Genomic DNA, 26,806 nt, shown 5'->3' on the forward strand with positions numbered 1-26,806 from the left:
AGCTTGCGAGCAAGATGTTGGTAAATCAACTTCCATTTCATGAGTGAAACAAAATTCAGTAGTTTACAGCTCTAAGCATTAAGTATGAAACTGCTGCAGGTTATGTTTTCCTATTCAAATGAAAATGCAATATTTAAAGAAGGTTCTTGGCTGCTTTTGACATAAAAATTTCACCTTTCACCTGATTACCCTGTAACATGATGTAGCAGGGTGATTTTCAATAACATTTTTGAAACGCATCCAGTTTTAAGTCTTAGAACTGAAATTCTAAAATATAAGACCGTTAAGTTTGACAGATTAAATGGAGACAGAAATCACGCCAGACAGAGATGTAGGTGACAAGTTTCGGAATGGATTCTTTTCTTTTCCACCCAATTTATGTATTTTTTTCTGATAATCAATGATTACTTGTTTTCTGAAATGTATGGGTATATATGCATACATGCACATATACATACATTTCCTTTTTTTTGTATGTTCTTGTTGCCGCCATTCCTTAATCTTTATTGGTAAAAGCCAACATGCTAGTGTGTTAGAAATTGATATAAACAAGAAATCAAAAATACATCCACAAATCCCCATATATAAACAGTAAGTAACAAATCCAATTACACATCACCACCATGTAAAACTCATATGCACAGCCTGTTGTACAAAGGGGAAAATTCCCTTCCACATAATCATTGCGTGTATTGTCGGGGCACACAGAGAAAAGAGCAAATTTAAGATGTATAACTGGATCAGCTCAACACACCCGTGATCCTGCATTTTTAAAAATTTACCATAGTGCACATACATTTTAAAGAAAAAAAACTGTACTGTCAAAATAAATGAAGGTTTCAAATTTACACCTTCACAAGCCAATTCTTCAAGCAACATAACTTTTTTAAATTGAGGTAAATTATTTTAAGAAATGATTAAAGGATGCCTATTTGATTAAACGCTATGAGCCGAAATGGACGTCCTGCAAGTTTTTTGAGAGCGTACGATCTGCTATACTTGGAGGGAGAGACTTGTAGACACTGCTCCAGTATATGTAGAGAAGCTGATGGTTTCGCCTGTTGTAAAAAGTGAATGTGTGTGCATGGCCGGACCTGTGCTCGCTCCCAAAACCAAATTATGTGAAAGGGACTTTTCCTTCTGCTGCCACAGTAATCCAATATTGATTTATTCTAAAAATAAAACCTATCTACACTGTCCTTAATGTTATTGCAAAGGTCTGTACAGAAAAATACACACAAAAAAAATGATAAAAATGCAACTGTCTGCTGGTAATTTAACTGACAAGAAGGCAAAATCATATACAAAAAATACACAACATATATTCCTACATGACTCTGCATATTGCAGATGCAATTAACATGTCCCCTGCAAATAACGCGCTCTCTTCAGCAGGGATGTGTGGCATGCCAGGCAGCTGACCTCTTCTAAATGATCTATTGTCAAATCACCAAAGACCAGGTATTTCTAGTCAAAGATGACACAAGCTAGAATTATATTTAGGGGAAAAGATACATATATCTTTGTGTATACATATATATATATAATTGACACCTGGATATCTTTTTTTTTTCCTTTTTTTTTTTTTTTTTTTTTAAGAAATACTGGCAAAACCTTTCAATTTGGATGTCAATATTTACATAAAGTGGCACTGTGTCTTAATGAAATGTAACTCAATACAGGAAGAAATAGGTGTAAATTTAATTTAGTCATGGTAAGGGCAATTTCCGATGTGTAAATGTTCTCAGATTTCATGTTTTCTCCACAGAAAAAACTAATCTTGCCCAGCCAGAGAGCCGTCATGCCTGAATCTAGATATAGCATTCAATACAATCCTGTGATTGGCTAAGAATGGCTCTGATGTCACCCACCAGACAGCTGGAGTTCACACTCCCTCTAACAGAGTCGAATGCACTGTAAAAAGGGACATAACCCAACCTACTGTTGTTCCACTTACACATAAAAAGGAGAAAATGGCTAAAGGAGAACACAGTATGTATAAAATACTGCAGAATATTACTTTTTTGGTGGCCAATAGCATAGTTTTCAAATGTCTACTGTGTTAAATGACACTCATATTTCTTTTAAAAAGAAAGCAGTGAGAAGAACCGGCATAAAATGTACTACAAATATTGATGAAAACTAAAAACACCTCAAAATGCTGTATTGGATTTTAAAGTAAAAAGGCTAATTTTTTTTATAAAATGGATTCACAAGCTTCTCACAAAGTATAGTTCTGGAACTGAAACCAGTTCAGCAATTTCTGGGACTCATTTCAGTATTTGTAAATCATGAAAAAGGTTAACTTTTATATCTCTGAAAACAAAACAGAGAGATGACAGAATTGTTAAGCTCACATGAAGCTGGAGACCTCATACTAACCAGTACAGTATGAGACAGCAGAATCTTCTGTGATTTAGAAGTTTTCAAAAAGTCAAAAAACTCTGAACACCTTATTAAATACAGGTAAATTTGTACTTAAAAAAATCAACAGTCCTTTTCACAAAAAAGGATAAACTTTTACAGTCCTTTCATCTTCTCCATGAACGGCTCTCATCCTCATCCTCTTCATCATCATCTTCCTCCTCTTCCTCTGGAAGCAATAGGGAGCTCTCCGACTCCTGTGGATGTACAACAGTTCCGGTGTGATCAGGTTAAGGTTGAAGATGGAATTTGTAGATTTAGTACATTAGAATATTAATCCTACTTCAACACCATTGTAAAAGTGGTTAAGCACTGGTGACATTTCCATACTGAACTACAGTTCTCAACATGCAAATATTCCACTTGGTGGACCAGATTTTGTAAAACTTATCTTCTGTTAATGTTCAATGGTCGGTCAGGGTTGGTCATTTGTGTTTTTAACCATGCCATCAGGCCAGAAAATCCATCTTTTATGTGATAAAACAATGACCGTTTTATGGGTAATCTGCTATCAACACAAATAAAGACATGCATATCATATTAAAAATAGGTATGTGCTAAATAAAATGAACGGGAAAAAAAGAAAATGAAGCAAGCTAAACATAGACCTAATCTTTTCACTGTGGAGTTGCTTGCATTGTTGGTCAAGTTGACGAACATGTTCTTTTCTTAAAGTAATAATTCAGCAGTTTCATAATGCATAAGGGCAGAGGCTGCTTGCTTCTCATGCTCGTTTACTGTTCTATTTGAAGCAACCGCTCGAGTCAAAATGAAAATCCGTTAGATGCAAGACGATGCCCATCAATCACCTTGCAACAATGTTTCCCAGAATTTGCAACCAAACAGGGAGGCAGAGCTACACACAGCCTCCGCTTCCACGTGATTCAGAAACTATCTGATGCAAGTCTTGATTTGCGAGAGAGATTTGTGGCCGGAACGTGGAATCTTTGTGGACCAAAGAAAGCAGAGCAGCGCTTCTCCAAATAATGAAATGAGCAACGCAATGTGATCCCACTAATGTTGGGCAGTTTCTCACTGCTGGTACAAATAAACATCAAAAAGGCATACTCTTGTTTGCTCACCCACGGTAACTTGCTTGCAAGTTTACTAACATTGTATAGCAACCACCTCGCACTATTTACAAGCATGTGGGAACTACTTCCTTTATTCTTGAAATGAAACTGTTAATAAAAAAGTTTTCATTGGATTGTGTCTACATATGTGTATCTATATCATTATGTTTGGTTATATATATATATATATATATATATAAAAATATAAAAACTCACTCCTTGCGTGTTGGGCCAAACAACACCCCTTAGCTGTGATACAATTTATATATATGTCACTGCCTGTGTTATTGCTTAAATACTTCCTATGAAATTACATGATCCATCCATCCATCCATTATCTGAACCCGCTTATCCTGATCAGGGTCGCAGGGGGGCTGGAGCCTATCCCAGCATACATTGGGCGAAAGGCAGGAATACACCCTGGACAGGTCGCCAGTCTATCTCAGGGCGAAATTACATGATTGAAAAACCATTTAAATATTTTAGTTTTTCTGTTTTCTTCTAAAACAGGTTGTGCAAATCTATAAAATTAAAGTATGTTTCTACTTACCCAGAGTACCATCTATCATTCAGATAATTTGTCATCTCAGGAAAACATAGTTTGACGATTTTAGATGTAGCTCGCAGTGACATAATGGACCTCTATGGCTCATTTTCTGGTAATCATTGCACCGAAAAGTATCATTTGAAAAGCTCAACATCTCTTTCCGCATGCAATGGGCAGTTACTTGTGAACACCAACAGACCTCAGAAATGCAAAACTTAATTGATTAATTGCCAGAACTCACCAACTGTGTCCGCAGCATACGTTTCCACCAAAGCACACCAGTATTCTGATGCAAAGTGTCTATGTAGTGTCTGTAGTCCAATATTGCAAGCTAAAGAAGTTCCTATATGGTCTTGGCACAATTTTGCTAACTAAAGTTCACAGCTGGCGATACACAAGCCAAGCACAGCAAACAGCTGGGTAAAACACTGATCAATACAATTGACACTTTGCCCCAGATTACTGTTCAGAATAAGCTTGGTTTTTTTTTGTGTTTTTGTTTTTTTAGATAATTTCTAAGAAGCAAAAATAAAAAATCAAATACTACCAGTTTGCTGAAGTTTTACATAAGTCCAAATATTTCCCATTCTGATTCTAAAGTTAAGTTTTTGTATACTTCTATGTGACAAAGCATGTTTGCACAATCAAACCCTTTTCCTATAGACACTATTATAAAATTCCAATTTTCCTCACCTCTTCCTTCGATTCTTCCTCCTCCGGTTCAGTAGATACAGATGGAGTCTTGGGTTTGTACCAGGACATTTGGAGAGTGCGACCTTTGAATTTTGCACCTTGGTTTGCAGCCTGAAAGAACATTAACTGTTTATTTGAAAGAATCCAACTTTTTTTTCTTGATCAGGGATTCACTAGTCAACAAAATCTAGTCAAATGCATGAATATCCCTTAATTCACATTAAAGTTTGCTTTAATAACTTCCGACACCCTCTCCTATCAATTATCTTTTATATTAACATTTACCAGCATTAGCATGAGGTTAAGCTTTCATCCAGGAAATGTTGTTTGCAAAGCTGAGATAACAGCATGGTGTATTGTGCTTCCTCCCAGGTAAAACATGAAGATGAAACTCGACCCCTCTCCCGAGTGCAGCGGACTTACATTCTCAGCATCACTCCTCGTCTTGAACGTCATGACAACGCTAGTAGCATCATGGTCACGCAGTTCCTCAATCTCCCCAAATTTCTGTGACAGAAACACAATGCAGCCATGAAGAAAACAAGAAAATTCTGCCCAGACCGTTTAAAAACCAAAAAGAAGCGCTCACTTGACCTATCCATTGTTTTTTTAAATTTTTTTATTTATTAAATAATGGGTCAATAACCCATTATGGACTAAGGCGCTCATAGAAAGGCCTAGGAACCACAATGCATTTCAACAGTCATGCGTCTTGAAAAACTGTCATATGATCAAACACAACACTGTAAGGGAGATGTAACGAGCAGGTTGCATCCGGCCCCAAGAGGTTAATCTCTTTTTTGTGGCAGCGTGTCTGGACACTTACCACAAAGTGGGGCATCAGTTCGTCCTTCTCTTCTTTGCTCACCCCGAGGATGGCGAGCGCTCGTGGCCTGTGGTCCACGACCATGTGACTGCCTCCACCCCGACCCCTCAGGCTCCTGCCCCGGCCCCGGCCCCGGCCCCGTACTGGGGCCGGCTTGCCCCGTACTGCGGGCGGAATTAGCCCCAGTCGAGCAGCCTGTTTGGAGACAGGCTCGTGCATCAGAACAGCAGCCACCAATCTTATGACCTGCTGCCCTTCTGTCTATAAGGTTGAAATTACTTGGGGCATCAAAAGGTCACTCCGCCCAAACGAAGAAGCCCTTTTTTTTTCACTCATTGGATGGTTGACAGAAGGCCACATATTCCTGGTCAAACTCCCATCAACTCGAGCTTTAATGGACTTCTTTTAAAGACGACTTTGTGTGTCCTCAGGGCTTGTAAAGTGCCTTCTGTTTAGTGTGGCTGATAATGTTAAGGAGGGAAGAGGAATCCATATTTCATGCTAGCTAATTTAAGCACACCAGTGACACAAAATGACCCAGCCGGTGTAACAAAACCAGTTCTCATTTAAAGCCACATTCTATAATATGTAACCCTATGGAAAAGATCTTGCTACTTTGCCCTAAATACCTCAGGACTTGAGTTACCTTTTTCTTACCTTCTCCATAAAAAAAATTTAAAAAAATAAAAAAGTCTACACCACAGTTCAGCAAACTGAAAGCTGGACAAATTAATGTAACACTGGTTACAAAGTATGAAGCTCACAGTCTGGTTCAGTTACATTCAGACAATTGTATGAAGAAGCCCTGTCCTTCAGAAGTAACTGAAAGGAAGGGGGCTGACTCACCTCCATCTGTAGCTGACTAAGTCGCCTCTTCAGGTCGGTGGTGTCTTCACCAGAGCTCAGCTTCTTGTGAAAATCCAACTCGGCATCCAGCAGTTCCTTCTGCGCCTGCATATGCAACATTTTCAATAAAACTATAGTTACCTAATCAATTTATTCACATCATTACATTACAGTTATTAAGCTGACACTTTTATCCAAAGTTGATTAGACTATGCAGGGGTCACCAACCCTGTTCCTGGAGATCTACCACCCTGAAGGTTTTCACTTCAACCCTAATTTGGCATACCTGATTCTACTAATTAGCAGTTCAATGAGATCTGAAGGTGTGCTTTTTTAAGGAATGAAAACCTATAGGACGGTAGATCTCCAGGAACAGGGTTGGTGACCACTGATGTAGGGTTAAGGGCCTTGCTCAAGGGCCCAACAGCTTGGATCTTATCATGGCTACACCAGGGCTTACACCATTTAATTGACAGGGTACACATTGAAAACAGCTCACAATAGAAGTGGCCCTCAGATTACATACCCATGGACCTTGATGATGCACCCAAATGTCTACAGTCTTATCCTGGTCACACTAGTGTAGACTGTACCCAAGAGACCAGTGGAAATGCACAACTTACTGTCCTCCTGTCTGCAGTTTGTCTGGACAAACTGTGCAAGTGCTGCACTCCATTGAAACAGAGTGAACAGCATTGCTGATGCATTTCTGAGGACATGCTAGTCTGGACCATTTTTAATTTCATGACATTCTTTGACCCTCCTTTAATATATATTTACTTGTTTGCTTAATGTAGACTGATAGGAAGCAGACAACACAACAGCTAGAGAACAGACAACAACTGAGAATATGCCATGGTTGGGATGAAATCCCCATGGACTGGGCCACACGCTATGCCAGTACATGGGGCTGCGTAAGGACACTGCAATGATAGGAGATGATGTGGTAGGTTAAATAAAGCTCAACTCAAAGCAAGAAGAGATGCAATCCTTGCTAAAAGCAATCCGATCGTTTTCATCAAGCATACATCAAGATTTTTTACTACCCAATAAAAATTTGGGTTTGAAAAATTGTGTTAAAATAAAAGGTAGAATTTTCATAAAGGGTACCAATAATTCTGAAGGCGATTAGCCTCTTGATTGACACGCCAAACATTGCTGTATAGTCCAGAGTCCAGTGTGTCTGTTTTACAGCTCTGCCTTTAATGTAGAGACAGACAGACGCAGACAATACGAGGTACGGTGGACAGACTCACATCTATCTTGGTCTTGGGCTGAACAGACTTGGCTGCAGAGTTGGTTGGTGGCTTGATTTCATCCTTCATCTGATAGATCTTTTGAGAGAGCTCTTTCAGCGTGGTCATGATCATTGCCCTCTCTTCTGGTTTCATCTTCTTGTTCTTCTCCAATTTGCTTATCAACGCCTGAGGAGAAATGAGGTCACATTTACATTTCCAAAACTTTTCACTCATATTTTAACAAAAAAAACACATATTTGCTAGAGTTGCAGTAATTAATTAAATTAAATTTGTATGAAATTGAATTAGTGAAGATTCAATTGCAGAAAAACAACAAACTCTAATTTCTCTTAGCAGAAAATACTGGTTAATCAAGGACCAACGTCAGTGGGCTCAACATTACTGAGCAGCGAGAGTTCACAAAATTAGCACAATTTTTAAAAAAAAGTAGGACAGTTAAGACTTTCAATCACTTTTCTAGGGTGAAAACTTTTGAAAGGATTTTCAAGGACTGTGGAAACTTAGCGTGTAAGCTGAGCAAGTACAGGACAGACATATTATTTTTCAAGACATACTCTCTCGGTGTCACCTCCTCTGAAATGACACCTCCTCTGTGACTGATTTCATTAAACCCCCAGCCACTTAGCACAACAGTACCGGGGCCTAGAGTCCCAACAGACATCTGCAAAGGATGCATGAAGTCTCCGTGTCTCCTTAGCAATGGTAGCACCAACCTTCTGGCATTCTAAATGCTTCTCCACCATTTCCTGCTTTTTCTTCCTCATGTCTTGTTGTAATTTTAGTGTCTCCTGAAATCAAAGCACAACATATACAAAAGTGAGGTGCACAGTTCATACATCTATGAAGGGGGAAACAGTCTAGTGACAAGGGGAGGCAGGGGACTAAAACTTACCTGCTTCTTCTTCAGTGCCTCATGAGCTTCCAAAGCCTTTGCTGCTTTCCCCATTGTCTTGGAGTTCATCTTCATCACTGAACAGTAGGCTCCCTTTTGGAGGCTTGTAGAGGTAGTCATCGCCTGAAATGACAAAGAAAACCATGAACATCACTTCTGATTACTTGCGCACAGAACCAAAACCGTCAATCATCACATTTCTGTCTTTTCTGACTCAAATCTTGGAAGCCTGAACCCTAAAATAATTAAAAATCATGGTCCTATTACATCTGGCATTTCCAGTGCTTCATGACATGTGTATCAACAAAAAGGACATGCATCATTTCCTGCCTCTGTGTCAGAAAGCCCAGTTGATGACACCATAATATTGATAACTGATCATATGTGAAGATGTATTGCATACAGTGCAGTCTGTATGCATGCGGACATTTGGTACAATTTCTGTTCTTTTGGCTCTGTAGTCCAGCACATTGGATTTTAAATAGATTTTTTATTTTCTTTATTTATAATGGCTTGCTTGACTATCATTGGCACAACTCTGGGCCTAATGTTGACAAACACCAATAGCAGACTAAAGGCAATAAAAAGCCTAGAATCAAGATTAGATACTGAAAGCTTTATCATGCCTGCACAAAGGAAACAATTGAATATTACATTACATACACTTGACTATTCACTATTCAGAAGCAGCTAAGGAGCCAACCGTCTAATTACTTTTGGTCCCCTAAAAAAAAGGGGGGGGGGGCGCGCTATGTACGAAAAGGGATGCAATTCCTACACATATCCCACGATATTCATGTAAATATCCTCAAATTAAAGGGGACAGTCTGCAATTTAACATCCCATGAATTGTTTCACTTCGGATTTGCTGGACTACATACCCCAAAGAACATAAATTGTACCAATTGTCAAATTACATACAGACAGCACTGTATATAGACACACACAATGCACACAATATCTTCTGGTGATAATTCCCCTTTCAACAGAGAACTGAGCTGAAATGAAACCGTTCTGAAGTGCAGAGAATTTGTGCTAAAAGAGTGAATGATGACAAGGGACCTGGTGATGCCCTGGCTGGAGTAAATATGGAATATTAGGTCTTAAAATGTAAAACAAAAGGAAGCAACTAAAATAGGGGTGCTCAATAATATCTTCATCTGTATAAGCACCAGCTACAGACACAGACTCCAAGTGCATCCTAAAGATGTTTTCAGTGCTCCAGTAAAGGAGTGAACCAGTAAAGTGTATAGAATTGTCAGAAAACAAACTATGGTAATTGGATAAAATGAAAACCTGCACGCAGACCGGAGTGGCGCACCCCTGAACTAAAAGCATCTTTCCATTGCTGCACGTTTTGCTGCTGAGGACACATCGTTACCTGAGAGGTGTCTGGGGCAGGGTGCAGCGGGTCCACTTTACTCAGAGGCACGCCTCCCAGGCGATGCTTCGGAGTCATCTTGTTCAGCACGTAGGAGCCAGGACTATGTGGCCTGTTGATAACCTTTAAACCACAGAGAGACCGACCGGGGAGTGAGACGACATACCAGCCATTTCCATCCAACCGAGTTCAACATAGACCCCTAAGCAGAGTCCGGAAAACAGCAGGGCACTCCCAACGCAAGTCTTATTAGCGAGGGTTGGCTCCTTTTCAGTCTTTAATCCACCGGCTATGCTGTGCAGTTGTTGCCGTGGAAAAATGCGCAAGGCCTGCCTTCGATCTCTCAGAGGAGTCACTGCATGAAGAGGCGAGGACAACTTGGATGTCAGATAACATCATGACAGTGAGGATAAGAACCGGTTTAATAAAAGCATTGTGTGAAGCTCTTATGAAAATATGCTCCAAGCCATTAGATTTACCAGTATCCCAAAATAGAATTGGTCACTGTGTTTCAGCTGGAATTCACTGAAATGGCTGAACTCATTAATATTCCCCTTGTTAATGGCAGGCTCATTCCACAGAGGAGTATTGAGAATGTTTCCATACTCATGGCACAAAGGCATCAGAAGGCAGTGGAGTGAGCAACTCATTAAAGATACAAAAACAAACAGAATGCACTTCAACATACAGACACTCTCAGAGAGAGAGAGAGAGAGAGAGAGAGAGAGAGAGAGAGAGAGAGAGAGAGAGAGAGAGAGAGAGAGAGAGAGAGAGAGAGAGAGAGAGAGAGAGAGAGAGAGAGAGAGAGAGAGAGAGAGAGAGAGAGAGAGAGAGAGAGAGAGAGAGAGAGAGAGAGAGAGAGAGACACACACTCAGACAGACAGACATACACACAGACAGAGACACCTACCTTGTGGGCTCCAGCATGCTGAGGCCCAAGGGGAGCGTTCTGGCTCTGTCCCTGGCCCAGGGGCTGGTGCTGCTCATTGTTCTCCCGGTGCCAGTACACCCTGATGAAGCGGTTGTTCAGCACTGCCTCTGTGCTGGAAATGGCCCGTCGGGCCTCATCGTTCGCAGTGTACTGGATCAGCGCTGCTTCCGGGTCACCGCCAAACACAACCTGCACCACGGATGATTGGATGCTTATTCATACTGGGATGCTTATTCAAGCCCTGGGTCCCATCCAGATGTACAGTACAACCCTTACCATACCAAGAAAAATTGTTATTAAGCTATACAATAACTGAAGTTTTCCAGTGGATAAAAGTTCAGTACTGTGCATTGCATTTTATTAAGCAGACACTTATCCAAAGTGACATGCAAAAAGGTGCATATCAAGGTCATTAGAACAAACTACAGAACAGGTTGGAGAGGCAAATAGACATGCTGCACAGTCATGACGTGCCAGAAACTGACTGAAACAGGACTGCGTAATATTTAAAGAATACTTACCTGAATGTTCACAATAGTCCCAAATTTGCTGAAGTGCTCATTTAATTTTGTGATATTGTTCAGATCACGGGGGATTTTGCGAACTTCAAGTTTGGTGTTGGCATAGTGATTCTTCTTCTGAAAGCCAGGCTTGTGTTGATTATTGAAGTTTGGCCTAATGAGAGAACATAATTGTAGAGGTGAGCACCATTTTGAGTTTTTGAAGATTCTGAAACAGTTGCATGATGGACGTCTGATACACAATAGGGTTAGCCAGTGGCTGGCTTATCTTACTTGTCCATCCAGGGCTTCTTGGGCGGGGGGCCTTCAGTGGCCCCCAAAGGCCTCTTCCTGCTGTCCTGGTCACTGCTGTACCTCAAGCTGCTGTTGGATGCTACCGACACGGACGGCTCCGTCTGAATCACGATGTTGGCCGCTGCAACATAAATAAATAAAATAAAATGACCCACTCAGAAACATTATTTCAACACAAATGGTAATGAACAGTAACATTAGCCATGAGCAACAGCATGGCAATTCAGATCGGGAATGACAACAAGGAGCAATTAAGCCAGCATATATTTGAAATTGGACTAAAACAGAGGAAATGAATGTGTATACATGGGCGTGCGTGCGTATGTATCCATGCTTCCTCATGCACCCTGTCCTTTTGCTTGAGACTGGTACCTCTGGAGTTCTGCGTGTCCATGTCTCCAGACGTGAGGCCGATGAGGTTGGGTCTCTGCGTCTGGATGCGGGGGATGAAGTGCCTGTACTGTGTGATGCCGGGAGCCTCAGGGTTGTAGGCCTCCTGCTCGTAGTTATCTGTCGAGAGGCCACAAACCGCCATTTGTACTGCGAACAACGCTACCAGCAGCACACAATGAAAATTCAAAGCTAAACACAGCTAATGTTTCTTCTCACAAGTTTTCACAAGACACATTTGCCCAAAAGCCTTTATCCAGCAACACAAACACAAAGTAAAGACAGATTTGCCACTGACAGAAAGCACATACATCCTCTCGATCAAGTAAAAGAGTACACATGCTTACATTCTGACAGTGTATACGGAGGATGTGTTGGTATAGGAGGAGGAGGAGGTCCAACTCCTGGCGGTGCAAGAGTAGAGATCAAACTTGTCCCAGAGTGCTCACCAGTATCTATTGCACTTGTTGGTATTAATGGAGGTCCTATGGAAGATACAACATCAAGTCCAACTACAGGTTTCTGAACATTTCAATTGAAAGGCGCTCCAATCTCCCACACTCCTTAGCTACTGTTGCTCAGTAGGATAACACATTTCTCAAGAGACTCTGGTCCCACTGAACACCGAAAATACATTTTGATTATTGCTGTATTCGATTAAAAAATATGAATCATATAAAAATAAGCAGTGTGTGTATCATTCAACCATTTCAGCAACTGGTGAAATGCTTGTTTAAAGTGTAATAGCTTGAATGGCTGCTAGCTCTCTCCATCTTCCATGAATTTCTTTCATTTTATAATGACTGAAACACGTTATGATTATTTTCGAAGAGCATATCAGTGTCTTTAGGCAGAGTGGGGAGTCCAATGTGGGTCAAATTTGAGGGTCACCCAAATGGTTATTGATTCTGTTTAATCAAGGAACATTCTCATATAGGTTAACATTCACAGATATCTAAAATGGAGGGGTCAGAATGTGAATGATTTTTGACAGAATGCCCCTTCTAAATACCACTAACAAGGCTTTCAGTATGCTGTTGAGTGTTAGATACATCATGCAACATGCACGAACAAATCAAGTAAAGCTAAATGTCATAGATCCATACAGAGAAATTACTTTATTTCGAAGTGAACGCCAGCAGGGATACCATGGGGCAAAACTGCTTATGTGCAGCAGGGTACATAACATTACTAAATTATTTTACGAGTATATAATTTACAGTGGCGTCTGTCGAGCTGACAACAGGGTAGAGAACTTCTCTTTGAATTTATCATTGCTCTAAAACCGTTTTCATTCATTTTACTTGATTAACAAACGTTGCAATGATCTCAATTTATTGGCAGGTAAGCGCACAAGTTTTTTTATCCACATCACGTTCGGGAGATTAAACAATAAATAAAATTCATGAAAATCAGTTTTAATCACAAAGGCGGCTAAAAAAAATGATGCACCACTCCGTTAACTACACCGATGTATTTTGTTAATTTGTAACACGCACCTTCGGCAGTTTCAGGGAGCGTTGTGTGAAGCTATTGATTGTGTTCGCTCACCCAGCTCATGCGTACCGAGCTCATGACTGGCTTTACGGTACACACGAACACGATGCTAGCATGAATCAGCTAACGCATGAATAATCAGTTGTGTGTGCACATATACGCAACACTGCGTTACACCGCGTTCATATCCTTGCGAAATCGATGTGTCGCTGCTGGAAAAATATGGTTGTTTAATATTTGCCCTAGTAATTTTGGACCAGCGATAGCTGCTGTACGTTTCATTTGTAGGCAGTAACAGATGGAGGAGACACGTATTTGGGGCTGGCCAGGGACAGCTACCATGGAGCAGAGAAGGAGAGAAGAATAGGAACATAGGAATAGGAAATGTTTAAGTTATCAAAGCCTGTACATGCGTTGCAAATGAGAAGTCTGAGGTCCCGAAAAAAAGCTTATTCTTGTTGTACCCAATCACTGATATAGCATAATGAAGAAAACAGTTCACATACCATCAGTGGTAGTTGTATAGTTAGAACTTTTTAGACATCATCTAACTGTATACAATCAACTTAAAGTGCAGTCCATAAGTTCTTGAAGAAAGTGTTATGGACAGATGAAACAAAGATGACCCTGTACGAAAGTGATGGAAAGAGCAACGTGTGGAGGATAAATGGAACTGCCCAAGAACGAAAGCACACCCATCATCTCAGAAACATGGTGGTGGGGGTGTTATAGTTTGGGCAGTTATGGCTGCCACAGGTGCTGCTTCACTTGTGTTCACTTGCTAAAGACCAGACCGAAGGCAAACAGTCCCCAAAACATGCACGAGCTGAAGAGGGCTGTAGTACAGGCCTGGCAGGGCATCACCATGGAAGATATCATCTTATATCATATCAGATGATAAAGGATTTGAAAGAAAATATTGAATATGATTACTTTATTTCAGTTAAGTTCATTTGTCCAATTACTTTGGGCCACCTAGAATTGGGGGGTGGGACTATGTATATATTGTGATTGGTACATTTCAACAGTTTTTTTTGCTGAAGAACAGAGCGAAGACAACAAAAAATGTGTCACGATCCAAATACTTAGATGGCCCAGTATTTATTTTAACAAGAGATTGTGTGCCATTCTAATATTATGGATAACTGCTTAACCATGACATGGAACACCAACTTTTTATGTTTTCACATTGCATCAGTTGTGAACAGTATCAGACAAAATATTCCCAACGATTTGTACGCATTTACGTATTGCTAATTTCTCACGTCCCTGATATGTAATGGCCTTAATAGTATAATAGAACATTATCATTAGGGTCATCTACAAACATATTGTAGGCCACCAGCAATTTTTCTTTTTAAATAGAAATGTATTTTTTACAATCACATTTTCTTTAATTCATTCTAATATAGCTGAAAAGAGTACAGTGAATGAATGACGTAATGAATTAATTATGTGGTGGAAATATTGATAGCACTGTTTGTCTTGGACGTCATTGATATTTTGGGTCTGATCAACCAGGAACCGGTACCAATTAAATACCGGTTCTTGATACCCATCCCAACATCTAACAGCCTAATGGAGGAGAACCAGATATGACTGGTGGTACGGAGTAATTTGCGAATAAATCACAGTATTTTAAAATGAATGATCAATGAAAACGATTGAAAACAGGTCAATAGCATAGACTGTAGAAAAATATGGACCAAGTGTCTGTTACGTCACCCAGTGACTATCCATGGGCTCGTGAAAAGCATTTAAGCCAGGGAAGTCAAGTTAACCGGTGCCGCAATGTTGTAAAATTTGGAGCCAGAGTCTGGACAGTAGGGAATCTAATGAGGCTCCTCCACTAAGCATGTGAGAGAGTGAGAGTAATCAGTCTCTGATTCATCCAGAAAGCATTGGTGTACTGTGCTAATAACATAACTATTTATTTATTCATTTTTATTATTTATTTTTTATTTTTTTGTTTTAACAAACAAGCTTCAAAAAAGAAGCCTGGTTTTTACCGCTTGGTCAAGACCAATTTTCAGCTCAGCAGCCGCCAATGACAATACCCATAGAGTAATTTATTAATGTTACATACCCTGCAATACATGAGCAGTTTTGCCCCATGATATCCCTGTTGGCACTCACTTCCACGATGACGCGGGAATGGGATGAGTGTTTCACATATTTCTTGAGTCTGTTCTATATACAACTCCACGCAGAGTGCTTAATCATGTGCAGGCCAAAAAGTAGCTAGCTGTCCTTCCCAAATCTAGGTTACTCCCTTGAAACAAGTGTTTGTCCAAGCAGACAAACTGCAAAGGAGTATGGGTTATCTTCACGCATTCTACAGTCCCCAATGACTCACAGGACAATCTGGGGAAGGTGTTATGAATAAACTACTACACTCCTAACACTGCACAGGACCACTGAACATTGTGATGCAACGGTACAGGAGAACAATCTCGTACCTATGCCACGGTTCTTTGGAGAGGGTGCTTTGCAGACTAATCTAGGACTGTTGCAGATTTTATAATGTATTTTAATTTCTCTTGGTACTGTTAGTACTGTCCTAATTCCATACTGACTTGGCCTATTTGCCATGTGTACTGGAAATAATATTCACGGCTGTACAACTGATTCTTCGCAAATTGTCGGCTATCCGACCCGTTCTGTAGTTTGTTTGAATGACCTTGATGAGCACTTTTTTGTACTTCGCGTTGGGATAAAAGCGCCTGCTAAATAAACGTAATGTAATGAAAGGGGAGCGGAGGCGACCACCCTACTTCCTCCACATTCTCGCTTCAAGTGACCAGCAGAGCTCTGCTCATTTTAAAGCAGTTTAAATGTGTTTGAGAGGACGAGCGTCTCAGAGACTCACCAGGTGGCAGGGGGAAGATTCCGGGCAGCGGGGGGGGCTGTCCGTGGGGGGGCATGGGCATTCTGATGTTGGGAGGCGGCTCCGTCATCGGGGGCATGGGCATCCGAGGGGGGGGTGGCATGCCGGGCGGGGGTGGAAAGGGAATCATGGTCGGCAAGGTGACGTCGTCCACTATCAGGGGATCATTGCCGTGATCAAAGGGACACAGGTCTCCACGGACACAGAAGCCTTTTTCTGCGAAGACGGTAAAATCCACCATGAGCACCAACTTGGATAAGGACACCTTTGCAATAGGCAATCAAAAAATCACGATCTCTGCCATGAACAAAATCGTTATAAAAGTGTCAAGTGATTAACATTACGGCCATGATTAATGGCCATAATTAATCCTTTGTGCAAGGATCTTTCTCCACAAAAGGAAAATAAAACAACCATTATTGGCTGGAAAAAAAAGAAAAAAAAATTCTGAAAATTCTTGGAATTTTGTTTCAGTAATAGACAAGTGCCTCAATCATTTCACATTGCTGCACGCACACTGCTAATTCAGCAGATTCATGTTTTAGGTCATAAAAAGCAACAGGGCAAAAATACTGTACCTCAGAGCAAATGAGTTTCAAAATGTATTAATACTGCAACTTAGAGTGCATGATACTGTATCTTAGGCCAAATTAAACTATAGATAACTAAACTAAAGATCCAATTTCGTTCCTTAATATAAATGAGACCATAATTATGTATCTATATCAAGGGAGTAAAATGAGATAATACTATACATTACAGCACACAAGAAACGGACCACGGATTAAATGCGTTACCCAACTGTAAATGAGTGAGACATTTTCTAAATATGCAGCTCAGCGTAAATGATTTGGTAAATGTCTAAATACTGTACCTGAGAGTAAATGAGATGATAAATATATCGACCACACTTTGGGAGCTTTCCCTCTAAGCTTTAAGGCATCCTGAGGGACACTCAGATCATTAGCGCATCTCCACAGTGGGCTAAGAGGTGCTATTTGTGTTACCTATGTCAACTCCAGCAAACAGACCAAGTGCAGCACTCTATGGATATTATGCCACATTATATAGTAAATCTGACAGCATTGTACGGTCAGTCTCTCCAAAACCAGGTAAAACTCCTCAAATAATCATTGTACTCAACAAGTCCACGTCCTAAAACCTTTTTCTCCCGAATTAAATTAATTTTGTTTCACAAAGGCAGTGTCACTCACAAAAAGAGCATGAAATCACCAAAGAACAGTTATGGCACTAAAATGAACACATCCAAGAGATACTACATTACTATGCAATATTATTATATTTAAATAATAAAAAAATATATAAAAATAATATATATATATAAATTTAAAAAAAAGGTAGAATTCTCACCATGCCGCCAAGATAACAGAGACATGTGTGGCAGCCACATAAGATCAGAGCAGAGGAGTTATGAAAGCGTGTAGAGGGCCTTCATTAAATAAACGACTGAGCTGCAGCGAAGAAAGCCCAGTCACGTCCGCCAGGCACGAAAAGGCTCGCAGAGACTGAAAGACGCTTCTGAAGACGCGGGGAGAGAGAGAAGGCGGGCGCCGGCGATCTTACCGTCGTAGTCACGGCAGCGACGTTTCAGAGAGCCGCTTTTGTTGAACTGTTTGCCCTCGCTGTGATTGGAGAAGTAATTGGACCAGCTCTCACTGGTGCCGTCGGGCAGGTGAGCTGGCACTACCACGGTAACGGAGCTGGGGAGGACCGGGGCCCCGGAGGAGAGCTGGTGGTGGGGGGGAGGAGGAGGAGGCAGAGGGAGTAGGGAGCTGCAGGCGGGCACGGCCGTGGGAATATACCCCTCCTGCTCCTTTCTCTCCTGCTCAAACTTTGACCGGTGCTCTGTATCATGGAAAGACACAGAGACAGACACAGACACAGACACAGACACAGACACAGACACAGACACAGACACAGACACAGACACAGACACAGACACATGGGTTTTAAGGCCTCTGCAAGCTTTCAAATTACAAATGCATTGCAGCCCATGATAGTTCCACACAGACTCCTGAGAGTTCAGCCCCCACCGCTGGCTCTGTGTTCCTAAACCTGGCAGGGGATGGACAACCAAAGGCAAGGTAACACAAAAGCTAGGAGTATAAAGGAAAAGTACCATAGAACTCTGATAGTTAAAAAGGCAAATTCAAAACTAAGATAGCTAAAAGCCATTACTCTTTTAAGTACCTCGTTTTCAGTTTAAGAAAACATTTTCAGTTCAGTTCACCCTAACCATCTTGGAATGGCCAAATGTACCACTTCATGCTAATCAAAGTAATCAATTTATTGACCTGCACTAGCTCAGCATACATTCTTATATAGCACACATTCTTAACGCACTGCTTTCAGGTTTCAAATTGCCTTAACTGAGCATCTAGCCGGCATAGAGTTTCTGAAAAAGAGCATAATGTCCCATTAAACGAGCACAAATACGTTGTGACGCACAGCACACTGGCTTAAATCAGATAACAGAAAAGCACTGGCTTGTGCATATGGTGAATTATGTAGCAAACTAATTCCAATCGAACAGTAAGACTGAAACTATTTGAAGCGTAGAATTTCTGTCACATTCATGTCGTCCTCTAATTACATCCAGCACATGAAAATAGAAATCTCCATCTGCAGAAAGAGTGGTTTTACTTTCACTTCATTAATAGAATAAAATACAGCTTGAAGTGTCTTTCCTAATAACTTTTTTCTTATTGGCATGTTTGTGAAGAACTCCAGTGGCGCTTGTTCTCACTGCTATTTCTAAGTTTTCAACTGGTAGGGTTACTACTACTGGTGAGCAAACAGATATGAAATTTAGCAAAATGTATGTGTGGTTTCTAAACACAACTCTGCTTTTATTGTCATTTCGATGCATTAGTCTCCACTGCATAACAAAATAAAAATAAAAACATATAAGGTATATGTACTCCCAATGGACATTTTTGGCTTGAAATAATAAGTTCAATAATATATATATATTTTCTTTTTCTACATCATCGATTGTGACAAGACCCAGAATAAAAGCACAGACACTACATGGGTATATCACTCGCGAATACGTAAACGTTTTTTGTCATTATATTGCATTGGAATTCCCTGACCCTCCCCATGAACATGCTGAATCTGTAATGGCACTTGTGAGCAGTGTCACGCAGGTTATAGCAGCCTATGATACAGCGCCCCTGAGCGAGGGAGTGAGTACCTGCAATGTAGTGGCTTTCTCTCCCCGGCAGCAAACACGCCGTAGGAAAAGGTTTTATTAAATACATATACCTGTTCCAATAGGACAGATATGAAGGACGATGACACAGTGTATCATTCCTCTTAGGCGTCTGTGATAATGTCTCATTAAATTGTCTCCTCAGAAGTGCTTGTGCTCCCTACCATACATTCTCTCTGCCACATTCACCTGCTTCAAATACAACTGTTTGTCTCATCAGATTAATCAACACGCAAGTTCTTATTTTTCTGGTCATTCCTAGAACTTTGAACTGTACTTCCCTCACTGGTCTTTCAGCACATTTGTCCCTGGTTTGGTTATGGGAAAGCACTTTGTTGAATGTTGATCTGGATAAGAGTGTCCACCAAACGCCTCTGATGTAATGTAATGTAATGTAATGTTCCCACCATTTTCCATCAGCCACACAATGTCCTTTCTGGACAACTGTCCCACCCCTGTGTGACTCGACACCCACCGACACTGGCCCACACAGCCCCTCCCCCTACACCAAGGGTTCCCAAACTGTGGGTCGGGAGCCCAAGTCGAGTTGCTCTATTTCAGGATGGGGTCGTCTGAATATCTTTAAAAAATATAAAATGTAATTTCTGTCTCTTGAAAGTATGTGAATGCAGGCCACTACATGTTTAACATTGCAACAACCCAACTATAAAAAAGCATCAGGAGAGGTTGTGGTATATTTCCAGTATAGTCGTGGCTAAAGAGTGTTGTTAGGCACAAGACATGTGTGGGTGAGATGTTGGAAGTTTGTGAACATTCATTTGGGGTCTCATGTTTGGGAACCCTTGCCCTACACAGCCCCTGCCAGCCTGCCCGCCTGCCCCTCACCTTTCCCTCGGGCGTGCTCCTTGTCCCCACTCTTGCCCTACACACCCTGCCCTGCCTCTCACTTTTCCCTTGGGTGTGCTCCTTGTCCCCACTCTTGCCCTACACACCCTGCCCTGCCTCTCACCTTTCCCTTGGGTGTGCTCCTTGTCCCCACTCTTGCCCTACACACCCTGCCCCTCACCTTTCCCTCGGGCGTGCTCCTTGTCCCCACTCTTGCCCTACACACCCTGCCCTGTCTCTCACCTTTCCCTCGGGCGTGCTCCTTGTCCCCATTCTTGCCCTACACACCCTGCCCTGCCTCTCACCTTTCCCTTGGGTGTGCTCCTTGTCCCCACTCTTGCCCTACACACCCTGCCCCTCACCTTTCCCTTGGGTGTGCTCCTTGTCCCCACTCTTGCCCTACACACCCTGCCCTGCCTCTCACCTTTCCCTTGGGTGTGCTCCTTGTCCCCACTCTTGCCCTACACACCCTGCCCCTCACCTTTCCCTCGGGCGTGCTCCTTGTCCCCGCTCTTGCCCTACACACCCTGCCCTGCCTCTCACCTTTCCCTTGGGTGTGCTCCTTGTCCCCGCTCTTGCCCTACACACCCTGCCATGCCTCTCACCTTTCCCTCGGGCGTGGTCCTTGTCCCCGCTCTTGCCCTACACACCCTGCCTTGCCTCTCACCTTTCCCTTGGGTGTGCTCCTTGTCCCCACTCTTGCCCTACACACCCTGCCCCTCACCTTTCCCGTGGGTGTGCTCCTTGTCCCCACTCTTGCCCTACACACCCTGCCCTGCCTCTCACCTTTCCCTTGGGTGTGCTCCTTGTCCCCACTCTTGCCCTACACACTCTGCCCCTCACCTTTCCCTCGGGCGTGCTCCTTGTCCCCGCTCTTGCCCTACACACCCTGCCCCTCACCTTTCCCTCGGGTGTGCTCCTTGTCCCCACTCTTGCCCTACACACCCTGCCCCTCACCTTTCCCTTGGGTGTGCTCCTTGTCCCCACTCTTGCCCTACACACCCTGCCCTGCCTCTCACCTTTCCCTCGGGCGTGCTCCTTGTCCCCACTCTTGCCCTACACACCCTGCCCTGCATCTCACCTTTCCCTTGGGTGTGCTCCTTGTCCCCACTCTTGCCCTACACACCCTGCCCCTCACCTTTCCCTCGGGCGTGCTCCTTGTCCCCGCTCTTACCCTACACACCCTGCCCTGCCTCTCACCTTTCCCTTGGGTGTGCTCCTTGTCCCCACTCTTGCCCTACACACCCTGCCCTGCCTCTCACCTTTCCCTTGGGTGTGCTCCTTGTCCCCACTCTTGCCCTACACACCCTGCCCCTCACCTTTCCCTCGGGCGTGCTCCTTGTCCCCGCTCTTGCCCTACACACCCTGCCCCGCCCCTCACCTTTCCCTCGGGCGTGCTCCTTGTCCCCGCTCTTGCCCTACACACCCTGCCCCGCCCCTCACCTTTCCCTCGGGCGTGCTCCTTGTCCCCGCTCTTGCCCTACACACCCTGCCCCGCCCCTCACCTTTCCCTCGGGCGTGCTCCTTGTCCCCGCTCTTGCCCTACACACCCTGCCCCGCCCCTCACCTTTCCCTCGGGCGTGGTCCTTGTCCCCACTCTTGCCGCGGCTCCCGCTGCGGCTGCGGCTCCTGCTGCGGCTGTAGCTCCGGCCGCGGTTGTTTCCCGCTCGGCGGTCGTAGCGCTCCCTGTAGGAGTCGCCCTTCGCGTAGCGGTCGCCGTCACGTCTCTTGCGGTCATCTCTCCTCCGATCGTCGCGAGCCCTGTGGAGCAGCGCAGCAAACACATTATGTCCACCGCGGCTTAGACGCACCGTTTTTAGTCTACGTTCTTCACTTTGGAAAGATTCTCACTTATAATCTGTAACTCCAGAAAGTTCTCAAGATGAACTACTATACGTAATAATTTTAACAGCCTACACTGACATACATTTTTTGGAGGAAAAATTATGCTAAGATTAAAATACATATGAATGAAAAGCAATTTATAGATAATTAACTTTTTTTTTCTTCAAACAAGGTTGGAAAATGCACGATACCTCGGCAAAAATCTAAAGGCCACAACCACATGAAGTAAATCTTTTCACCGTCATTCATTGCAGGACCATTTTATTCAGACTGCCAGGCCAACTGCATGTCAGCAATGGCAGAGCAACCTTTACTTGCCTGGATTCGTTTATGTCAGATCGGTTTCTCAAAGGGCTCCTCCTTCTTCTGCCATCCCGTTCTTCCTCAGCATTCCCAGGCTGAAGTGACAAAAGGCAGATGGGGCACGATATCACTCAACAGCAAGGGAAGCTGAACATCAAACAGTTCAACACTAAGGTTTTCACATTTGCCCAGTTGGAAAGTTGCCCCAATGAAATGTGCTCCCTGCCTGAATATGGCAAAATGACACCTTACCTATGACATGAAGAGAATGAAACAAATATAAAAATGTGCAATAAAGCTTAAAAACAAGCTGAAACAGAAGTTACGAATCAGCACTATCTTTCACAATATGACGTATAAGCGAGTGAAACAAATCTTTGGGGGGAATCTTTTGAAGGGCGAGGAGTTTTATTTGATTGACATGAAATGAGGAGGGGGGAAGCAGAGCTGTAACCAATGGCTCTGGGGGTAAGAATGTGCTCCACTGTGTGAACGGACACTAACTGGAGGAAAAAAGAAAATGTACAAACATTTGATCAACATACATGCCCACTACGCGATGACGTAAAATCTAAAATCAAATCGTTTTCCAAGAAGTGGATGGAAAAAAGCTTCAGTGTGAAAGTATTACAACTTCATAAAGTTTATGCAATATAAACTTTAAGATGTGTCTGCATAACTGAATTTCGATTTCAGCTTATCTTTAACTTCTTATTTAGTATGTGGCTTCATCAGATAGGCATTAGATTTCATTTAGAAAATTAATCTTGCGCAAATACAGTAGAGCCAAGGAACTGAGAACGGGAATCATTCATAACCTCAATGTTTGCAACTTTGAATGTGAAGTAAAAATACATCAAAAATTTATTGTAATAGTTACTTGCATTAATATAGCAAGTAACTATTCCAAAAAATAAGAATAATATTGTTTTTAAAAGCATGATTTCCTTCTTGGGAATGTGTGTCTCAAGAATCTTGGTACCCTTTTCTCACAAACAAATCCACTTCGGTGCTAGCTTAGCAGCGCCAAACATTAGGAGCACATTTGGATTTATTTGAACAAAATAAAATTATGAAATATCCCTTAATCTGGCTGGACAAGCAACCGAATGGTTTTACTTTCTCGAAAACTGCTTTTATTTGCTTTCATTCAGCATTACTGGTGAACCATGTAAAAACTACAGTTTAACACTGCCTTGCAGACATTTCATTTGTAGTAGAACTTTTGCACAGGCATTGGTTTAGCATGGCACAGACAGCACTGCAGCACAAAGATGTACCTCTTCTCTGTCTTCCTGTTTTAGCACTGCAAGCTTGGGCTCAACTTTAATTTCTTTTATTGGCTCTGGATTCCCCAAGTAGTTTTTTGTGGTCAAACATTCAAAGAGTTTATCTACAAAACCAGTTGTCTCTGAAAGAGAAGAAACATCCACTCGGTTACACACAAATCTTCTATCAGACAATGTTAGCAAGGATTCAATAATGAAAGATATAAATATGGAAAGATGCAGCGGTATATAATTATATGTACTGTAGGATGTAAATTCATGTACCTTTTTGTAAGAAGACATCTAGTTGATCTGCACAGAGAGCCCTGAGATCTTTCTCAGGTTTGTCTTTCTTAACTAAGGCCACTACATAGTTGGCCAAAGCTGAAGGGTCTGCATCACATCTAGAAAACAGAGGAAAATAAGCAATGCTGGTTTCAAACTGAACATTTGTGTACAACCTCTAGATAAGCTGTCAAACAGTGCAGAAACATAAACAGGGTTTTCAAAATATTCATGTTCTAGCCATTTTAATTGACATTTTTATTTTATATATATTCACTATATTCGGTCAATTAATTTTAATTCATTCAACTGAAGAAAAAAAAACTGAATGGCCCCTTTTCTATTCATGAACTAAATTTCAATTTACCCCAAACCTGCTCGACACCAACTCCTAGACACCACAACCTAAACTTCATACAGAAACTTTTCCAGAAGCATTTGACTTTGAAAATATCACCATGTAATTATGACTAACAATGGTGTGTGGGTAGGCAAGATAAAAGCATATGATCTGCGTTCACCAGTAAATGTATTAACCCAACTCGAACTCAAGGAAGAGTGGTTTAGAAAGCAAACTAAATGCATCCCGATTTGTTGTACTATTCTGGTCCAAATCAACAGAGAGAGAGAGTGTAACTGAGATTGCTATATAGTCATTAATGAATGAAAGAAAGGGAGAGATGCAACAAAACTTGTTCATGTGGCTCGCTAGCATAATAGCTAACGTTATAGCTAGCTAAGTTTAAAAGCTTATTAGCCACGTTAGATATGAGGATGTGCTGAATGGCCTAATCTGGAGAAGAGAGACTAGCTTGGCAGTGTTAGCTTTAAATATACTGTAAAGTGGATTACAAATAATAATTAACGATAAAGATAATTTTATAGCCAAAGTCACATTAAAACATAGCGCAGACTATACATTAGCCAGCTAGTCTAACGTTAGTGGCACCTCCCACTCAACTGTCCTGGTCCTGACACTCACTTCTGGCCTAGAGAACCTGCACCAGCAAACCAATGCTGCGTCAGATCACTTGTTACTAGCTTGTTAGCAGCAAGCTAACGTCAGTGCCATTTCAACTAGATCAGAAGATAGCCTAGCTAGCTCCCAGCTAACAACACAACTAGCAAACCAGAATTGAATGCAAAGCTATTCGATAGGAAACAACCTAGCGAACTTCGTCATATAAAAGCTGAATTTGCCACGTAGTGTAACATTGGCCCCAAGCTAACTAACGTTAACTAACAAGTAACATCACCAAGAACTTATCCAACACGATTCAGCTAACTAGCTAGCAAGCTAGTAGCACGACTATTCCCCCTAAACTGCACAGTTAGCCAACAGTTAGCTAGCTAAGGTTAGCTAGTCACTGCATACAATTAAAATGACATTTTGATTTATCACTCACATTGGCTCCAGGAGTTTAGCCAGCCACGATTTCAGAGCTTCCACATTCTCAATAATCATCTTTTCCGAAGTGTCCGCTAATACTGACTATAAATAATGAATATGTTTGAATAATCCCAGTTTCATCGTCAGTGCAATACCCAGACACAGCTTCGGCCTACTCCGGCTACAGTTCAGACAAACTACTATACGTAGTTTACGTAAACTGACCAATAAACGGAGCAACGTACCAATAAGCCAATCCGCTGTCAGGAAAATCGGCGTGCGTTTGTTAACGTGAAATAAGTTCTGTTACCTTACGTAGCTTTGTAGTTTTTGGTGATATCGGAAACTGTTTTTTTTTATTAACCCTCCTAAATGCGTTCGAAAGCTGCGCGCACCTTTTGTGTTAGCGGGTCAAATTTTTACCGATGTTTTAACTCGGCACAAAACACAAAAAAAATCATCATCCAATATTGTTTTTGACCTCATATTGTAACTAACTTATTATCCATTCATAACCGTACAATCACTGTTTATTATTTATGGTTCCCAAACCATTTACCTTACAATATACCACTCATTTTCAGGAAAAAAAGTCTAAATGAAGTCATCATTCCATTATCATAACCCGCTTATCCTGAACAGGGTCGCAGGGGGGCTGGAGCCTATCCCAGCATACATTGGGCGAAAGGCAGGAATACACCCTGGACAGGTCACCAGTCCATCGTAGGGCACACACACCATTCACTTGCACACTCATACCTATGGGCAATTTAGACTCTCCAATCAGCCTAACTTGCATGTCTTTGGACTGTGGGAGGAAACCGGAGTACCCGGAGGAAACCCACACAGACACGGGGAGAACATGCAAACTCCGCACAGAGAGGCCCGGCCGATGGGGATTCGAACCCAGGACCTCCTTGCTGTGAGGCGGCAGTGCTACCCACTGCACCATCCGTGCCGCCCGAGTAAAAAAATAAGTATTTTAATTTCAGTCTAAAAATGCAAAGAAAAGGAACAGTTAAAATATAAATGTAATATTAACTGTTCTTCAGCATTGCATAATGAGCAGTTTTCTGTCGGAATTTATCACAGGGATAAAATTTATGTAGGACCTTCATGTGAATTTCTTTGTAAGGAATAAAAAAATAATAATAATAAAAAACAGTTTGATGC

The 26,806-nt window shown here is 42.0% G+C and overlaps 1 protein-coding gene across 2 annotated transcripts; it reads right to left on the bottom strand.

The window, feature by feature from the left end:
* Positions 1–332: 332 nt before the first annotated feature.
* On the bottom strand, positions 333–25,814 carry rbm27 (RNA binding motif protein 27). 2 transcript variants are annotated; one of them, XM_061234474.1, is made up of 21 exons: positions 25,650–25,814; positions 24,244–24,362; positions 23,971–24,101; positions 22,706–22,785; positions 22,110–22,303; positions 18,046–18,327; positions 16,444–16,677; positions 12,425–12,562; positions 12,060–12,197; positions 11,667–11,808; positions 11,394–11,547; positions 10,852–11,061; positions 10,014–10,064; positions 8,561–8,674; positions 8,382–8,456; positions 7,666–7,833; positions 6,410–6,514; positions 5,564–5,758; positions 5,161–5,244; positions 4,738–4,848; positions 333–2,621 (listed from the first exon to the last, which is right to left on the bottom strand). In XM_061234474.1, exons 1-21 carry the CDS (start codon positions 25,706–25,708, stop codon positions 2,532–2,534), a joined length of 2,874 nt encoding a protein of 957 aa, XP_061090458.1. In that variant the 5' UTR covers positions 25,709–25,814; the 3' UTR covers positions 333–2,531. The 2 variants fall into 2 exon arrangements, with proteins under 2 accessions (XP_061090458.1, XP_061090457.1); XM_061234473.1 differs by having other exon boundaries at positions 8,561–8,683; positions 9,942–10,064.
* Positions 25,815–26,806: the final 992 nt, after the last annotated feature.

The sequence above is a fragment of the Conger conger genome, chromosome 3 (genome assembly GCF_963514075.1).
Source record: "Conger conger chromosome 3, fConCon1.1, whole genome shotgun sequence".
Classification (NCBI taxonomy): domain Eukaryota; kingdom Metazoa; phylum Chordata; class Actinopteri; order Anguilliformes; family Congridae; genus Conger; species Conger conger.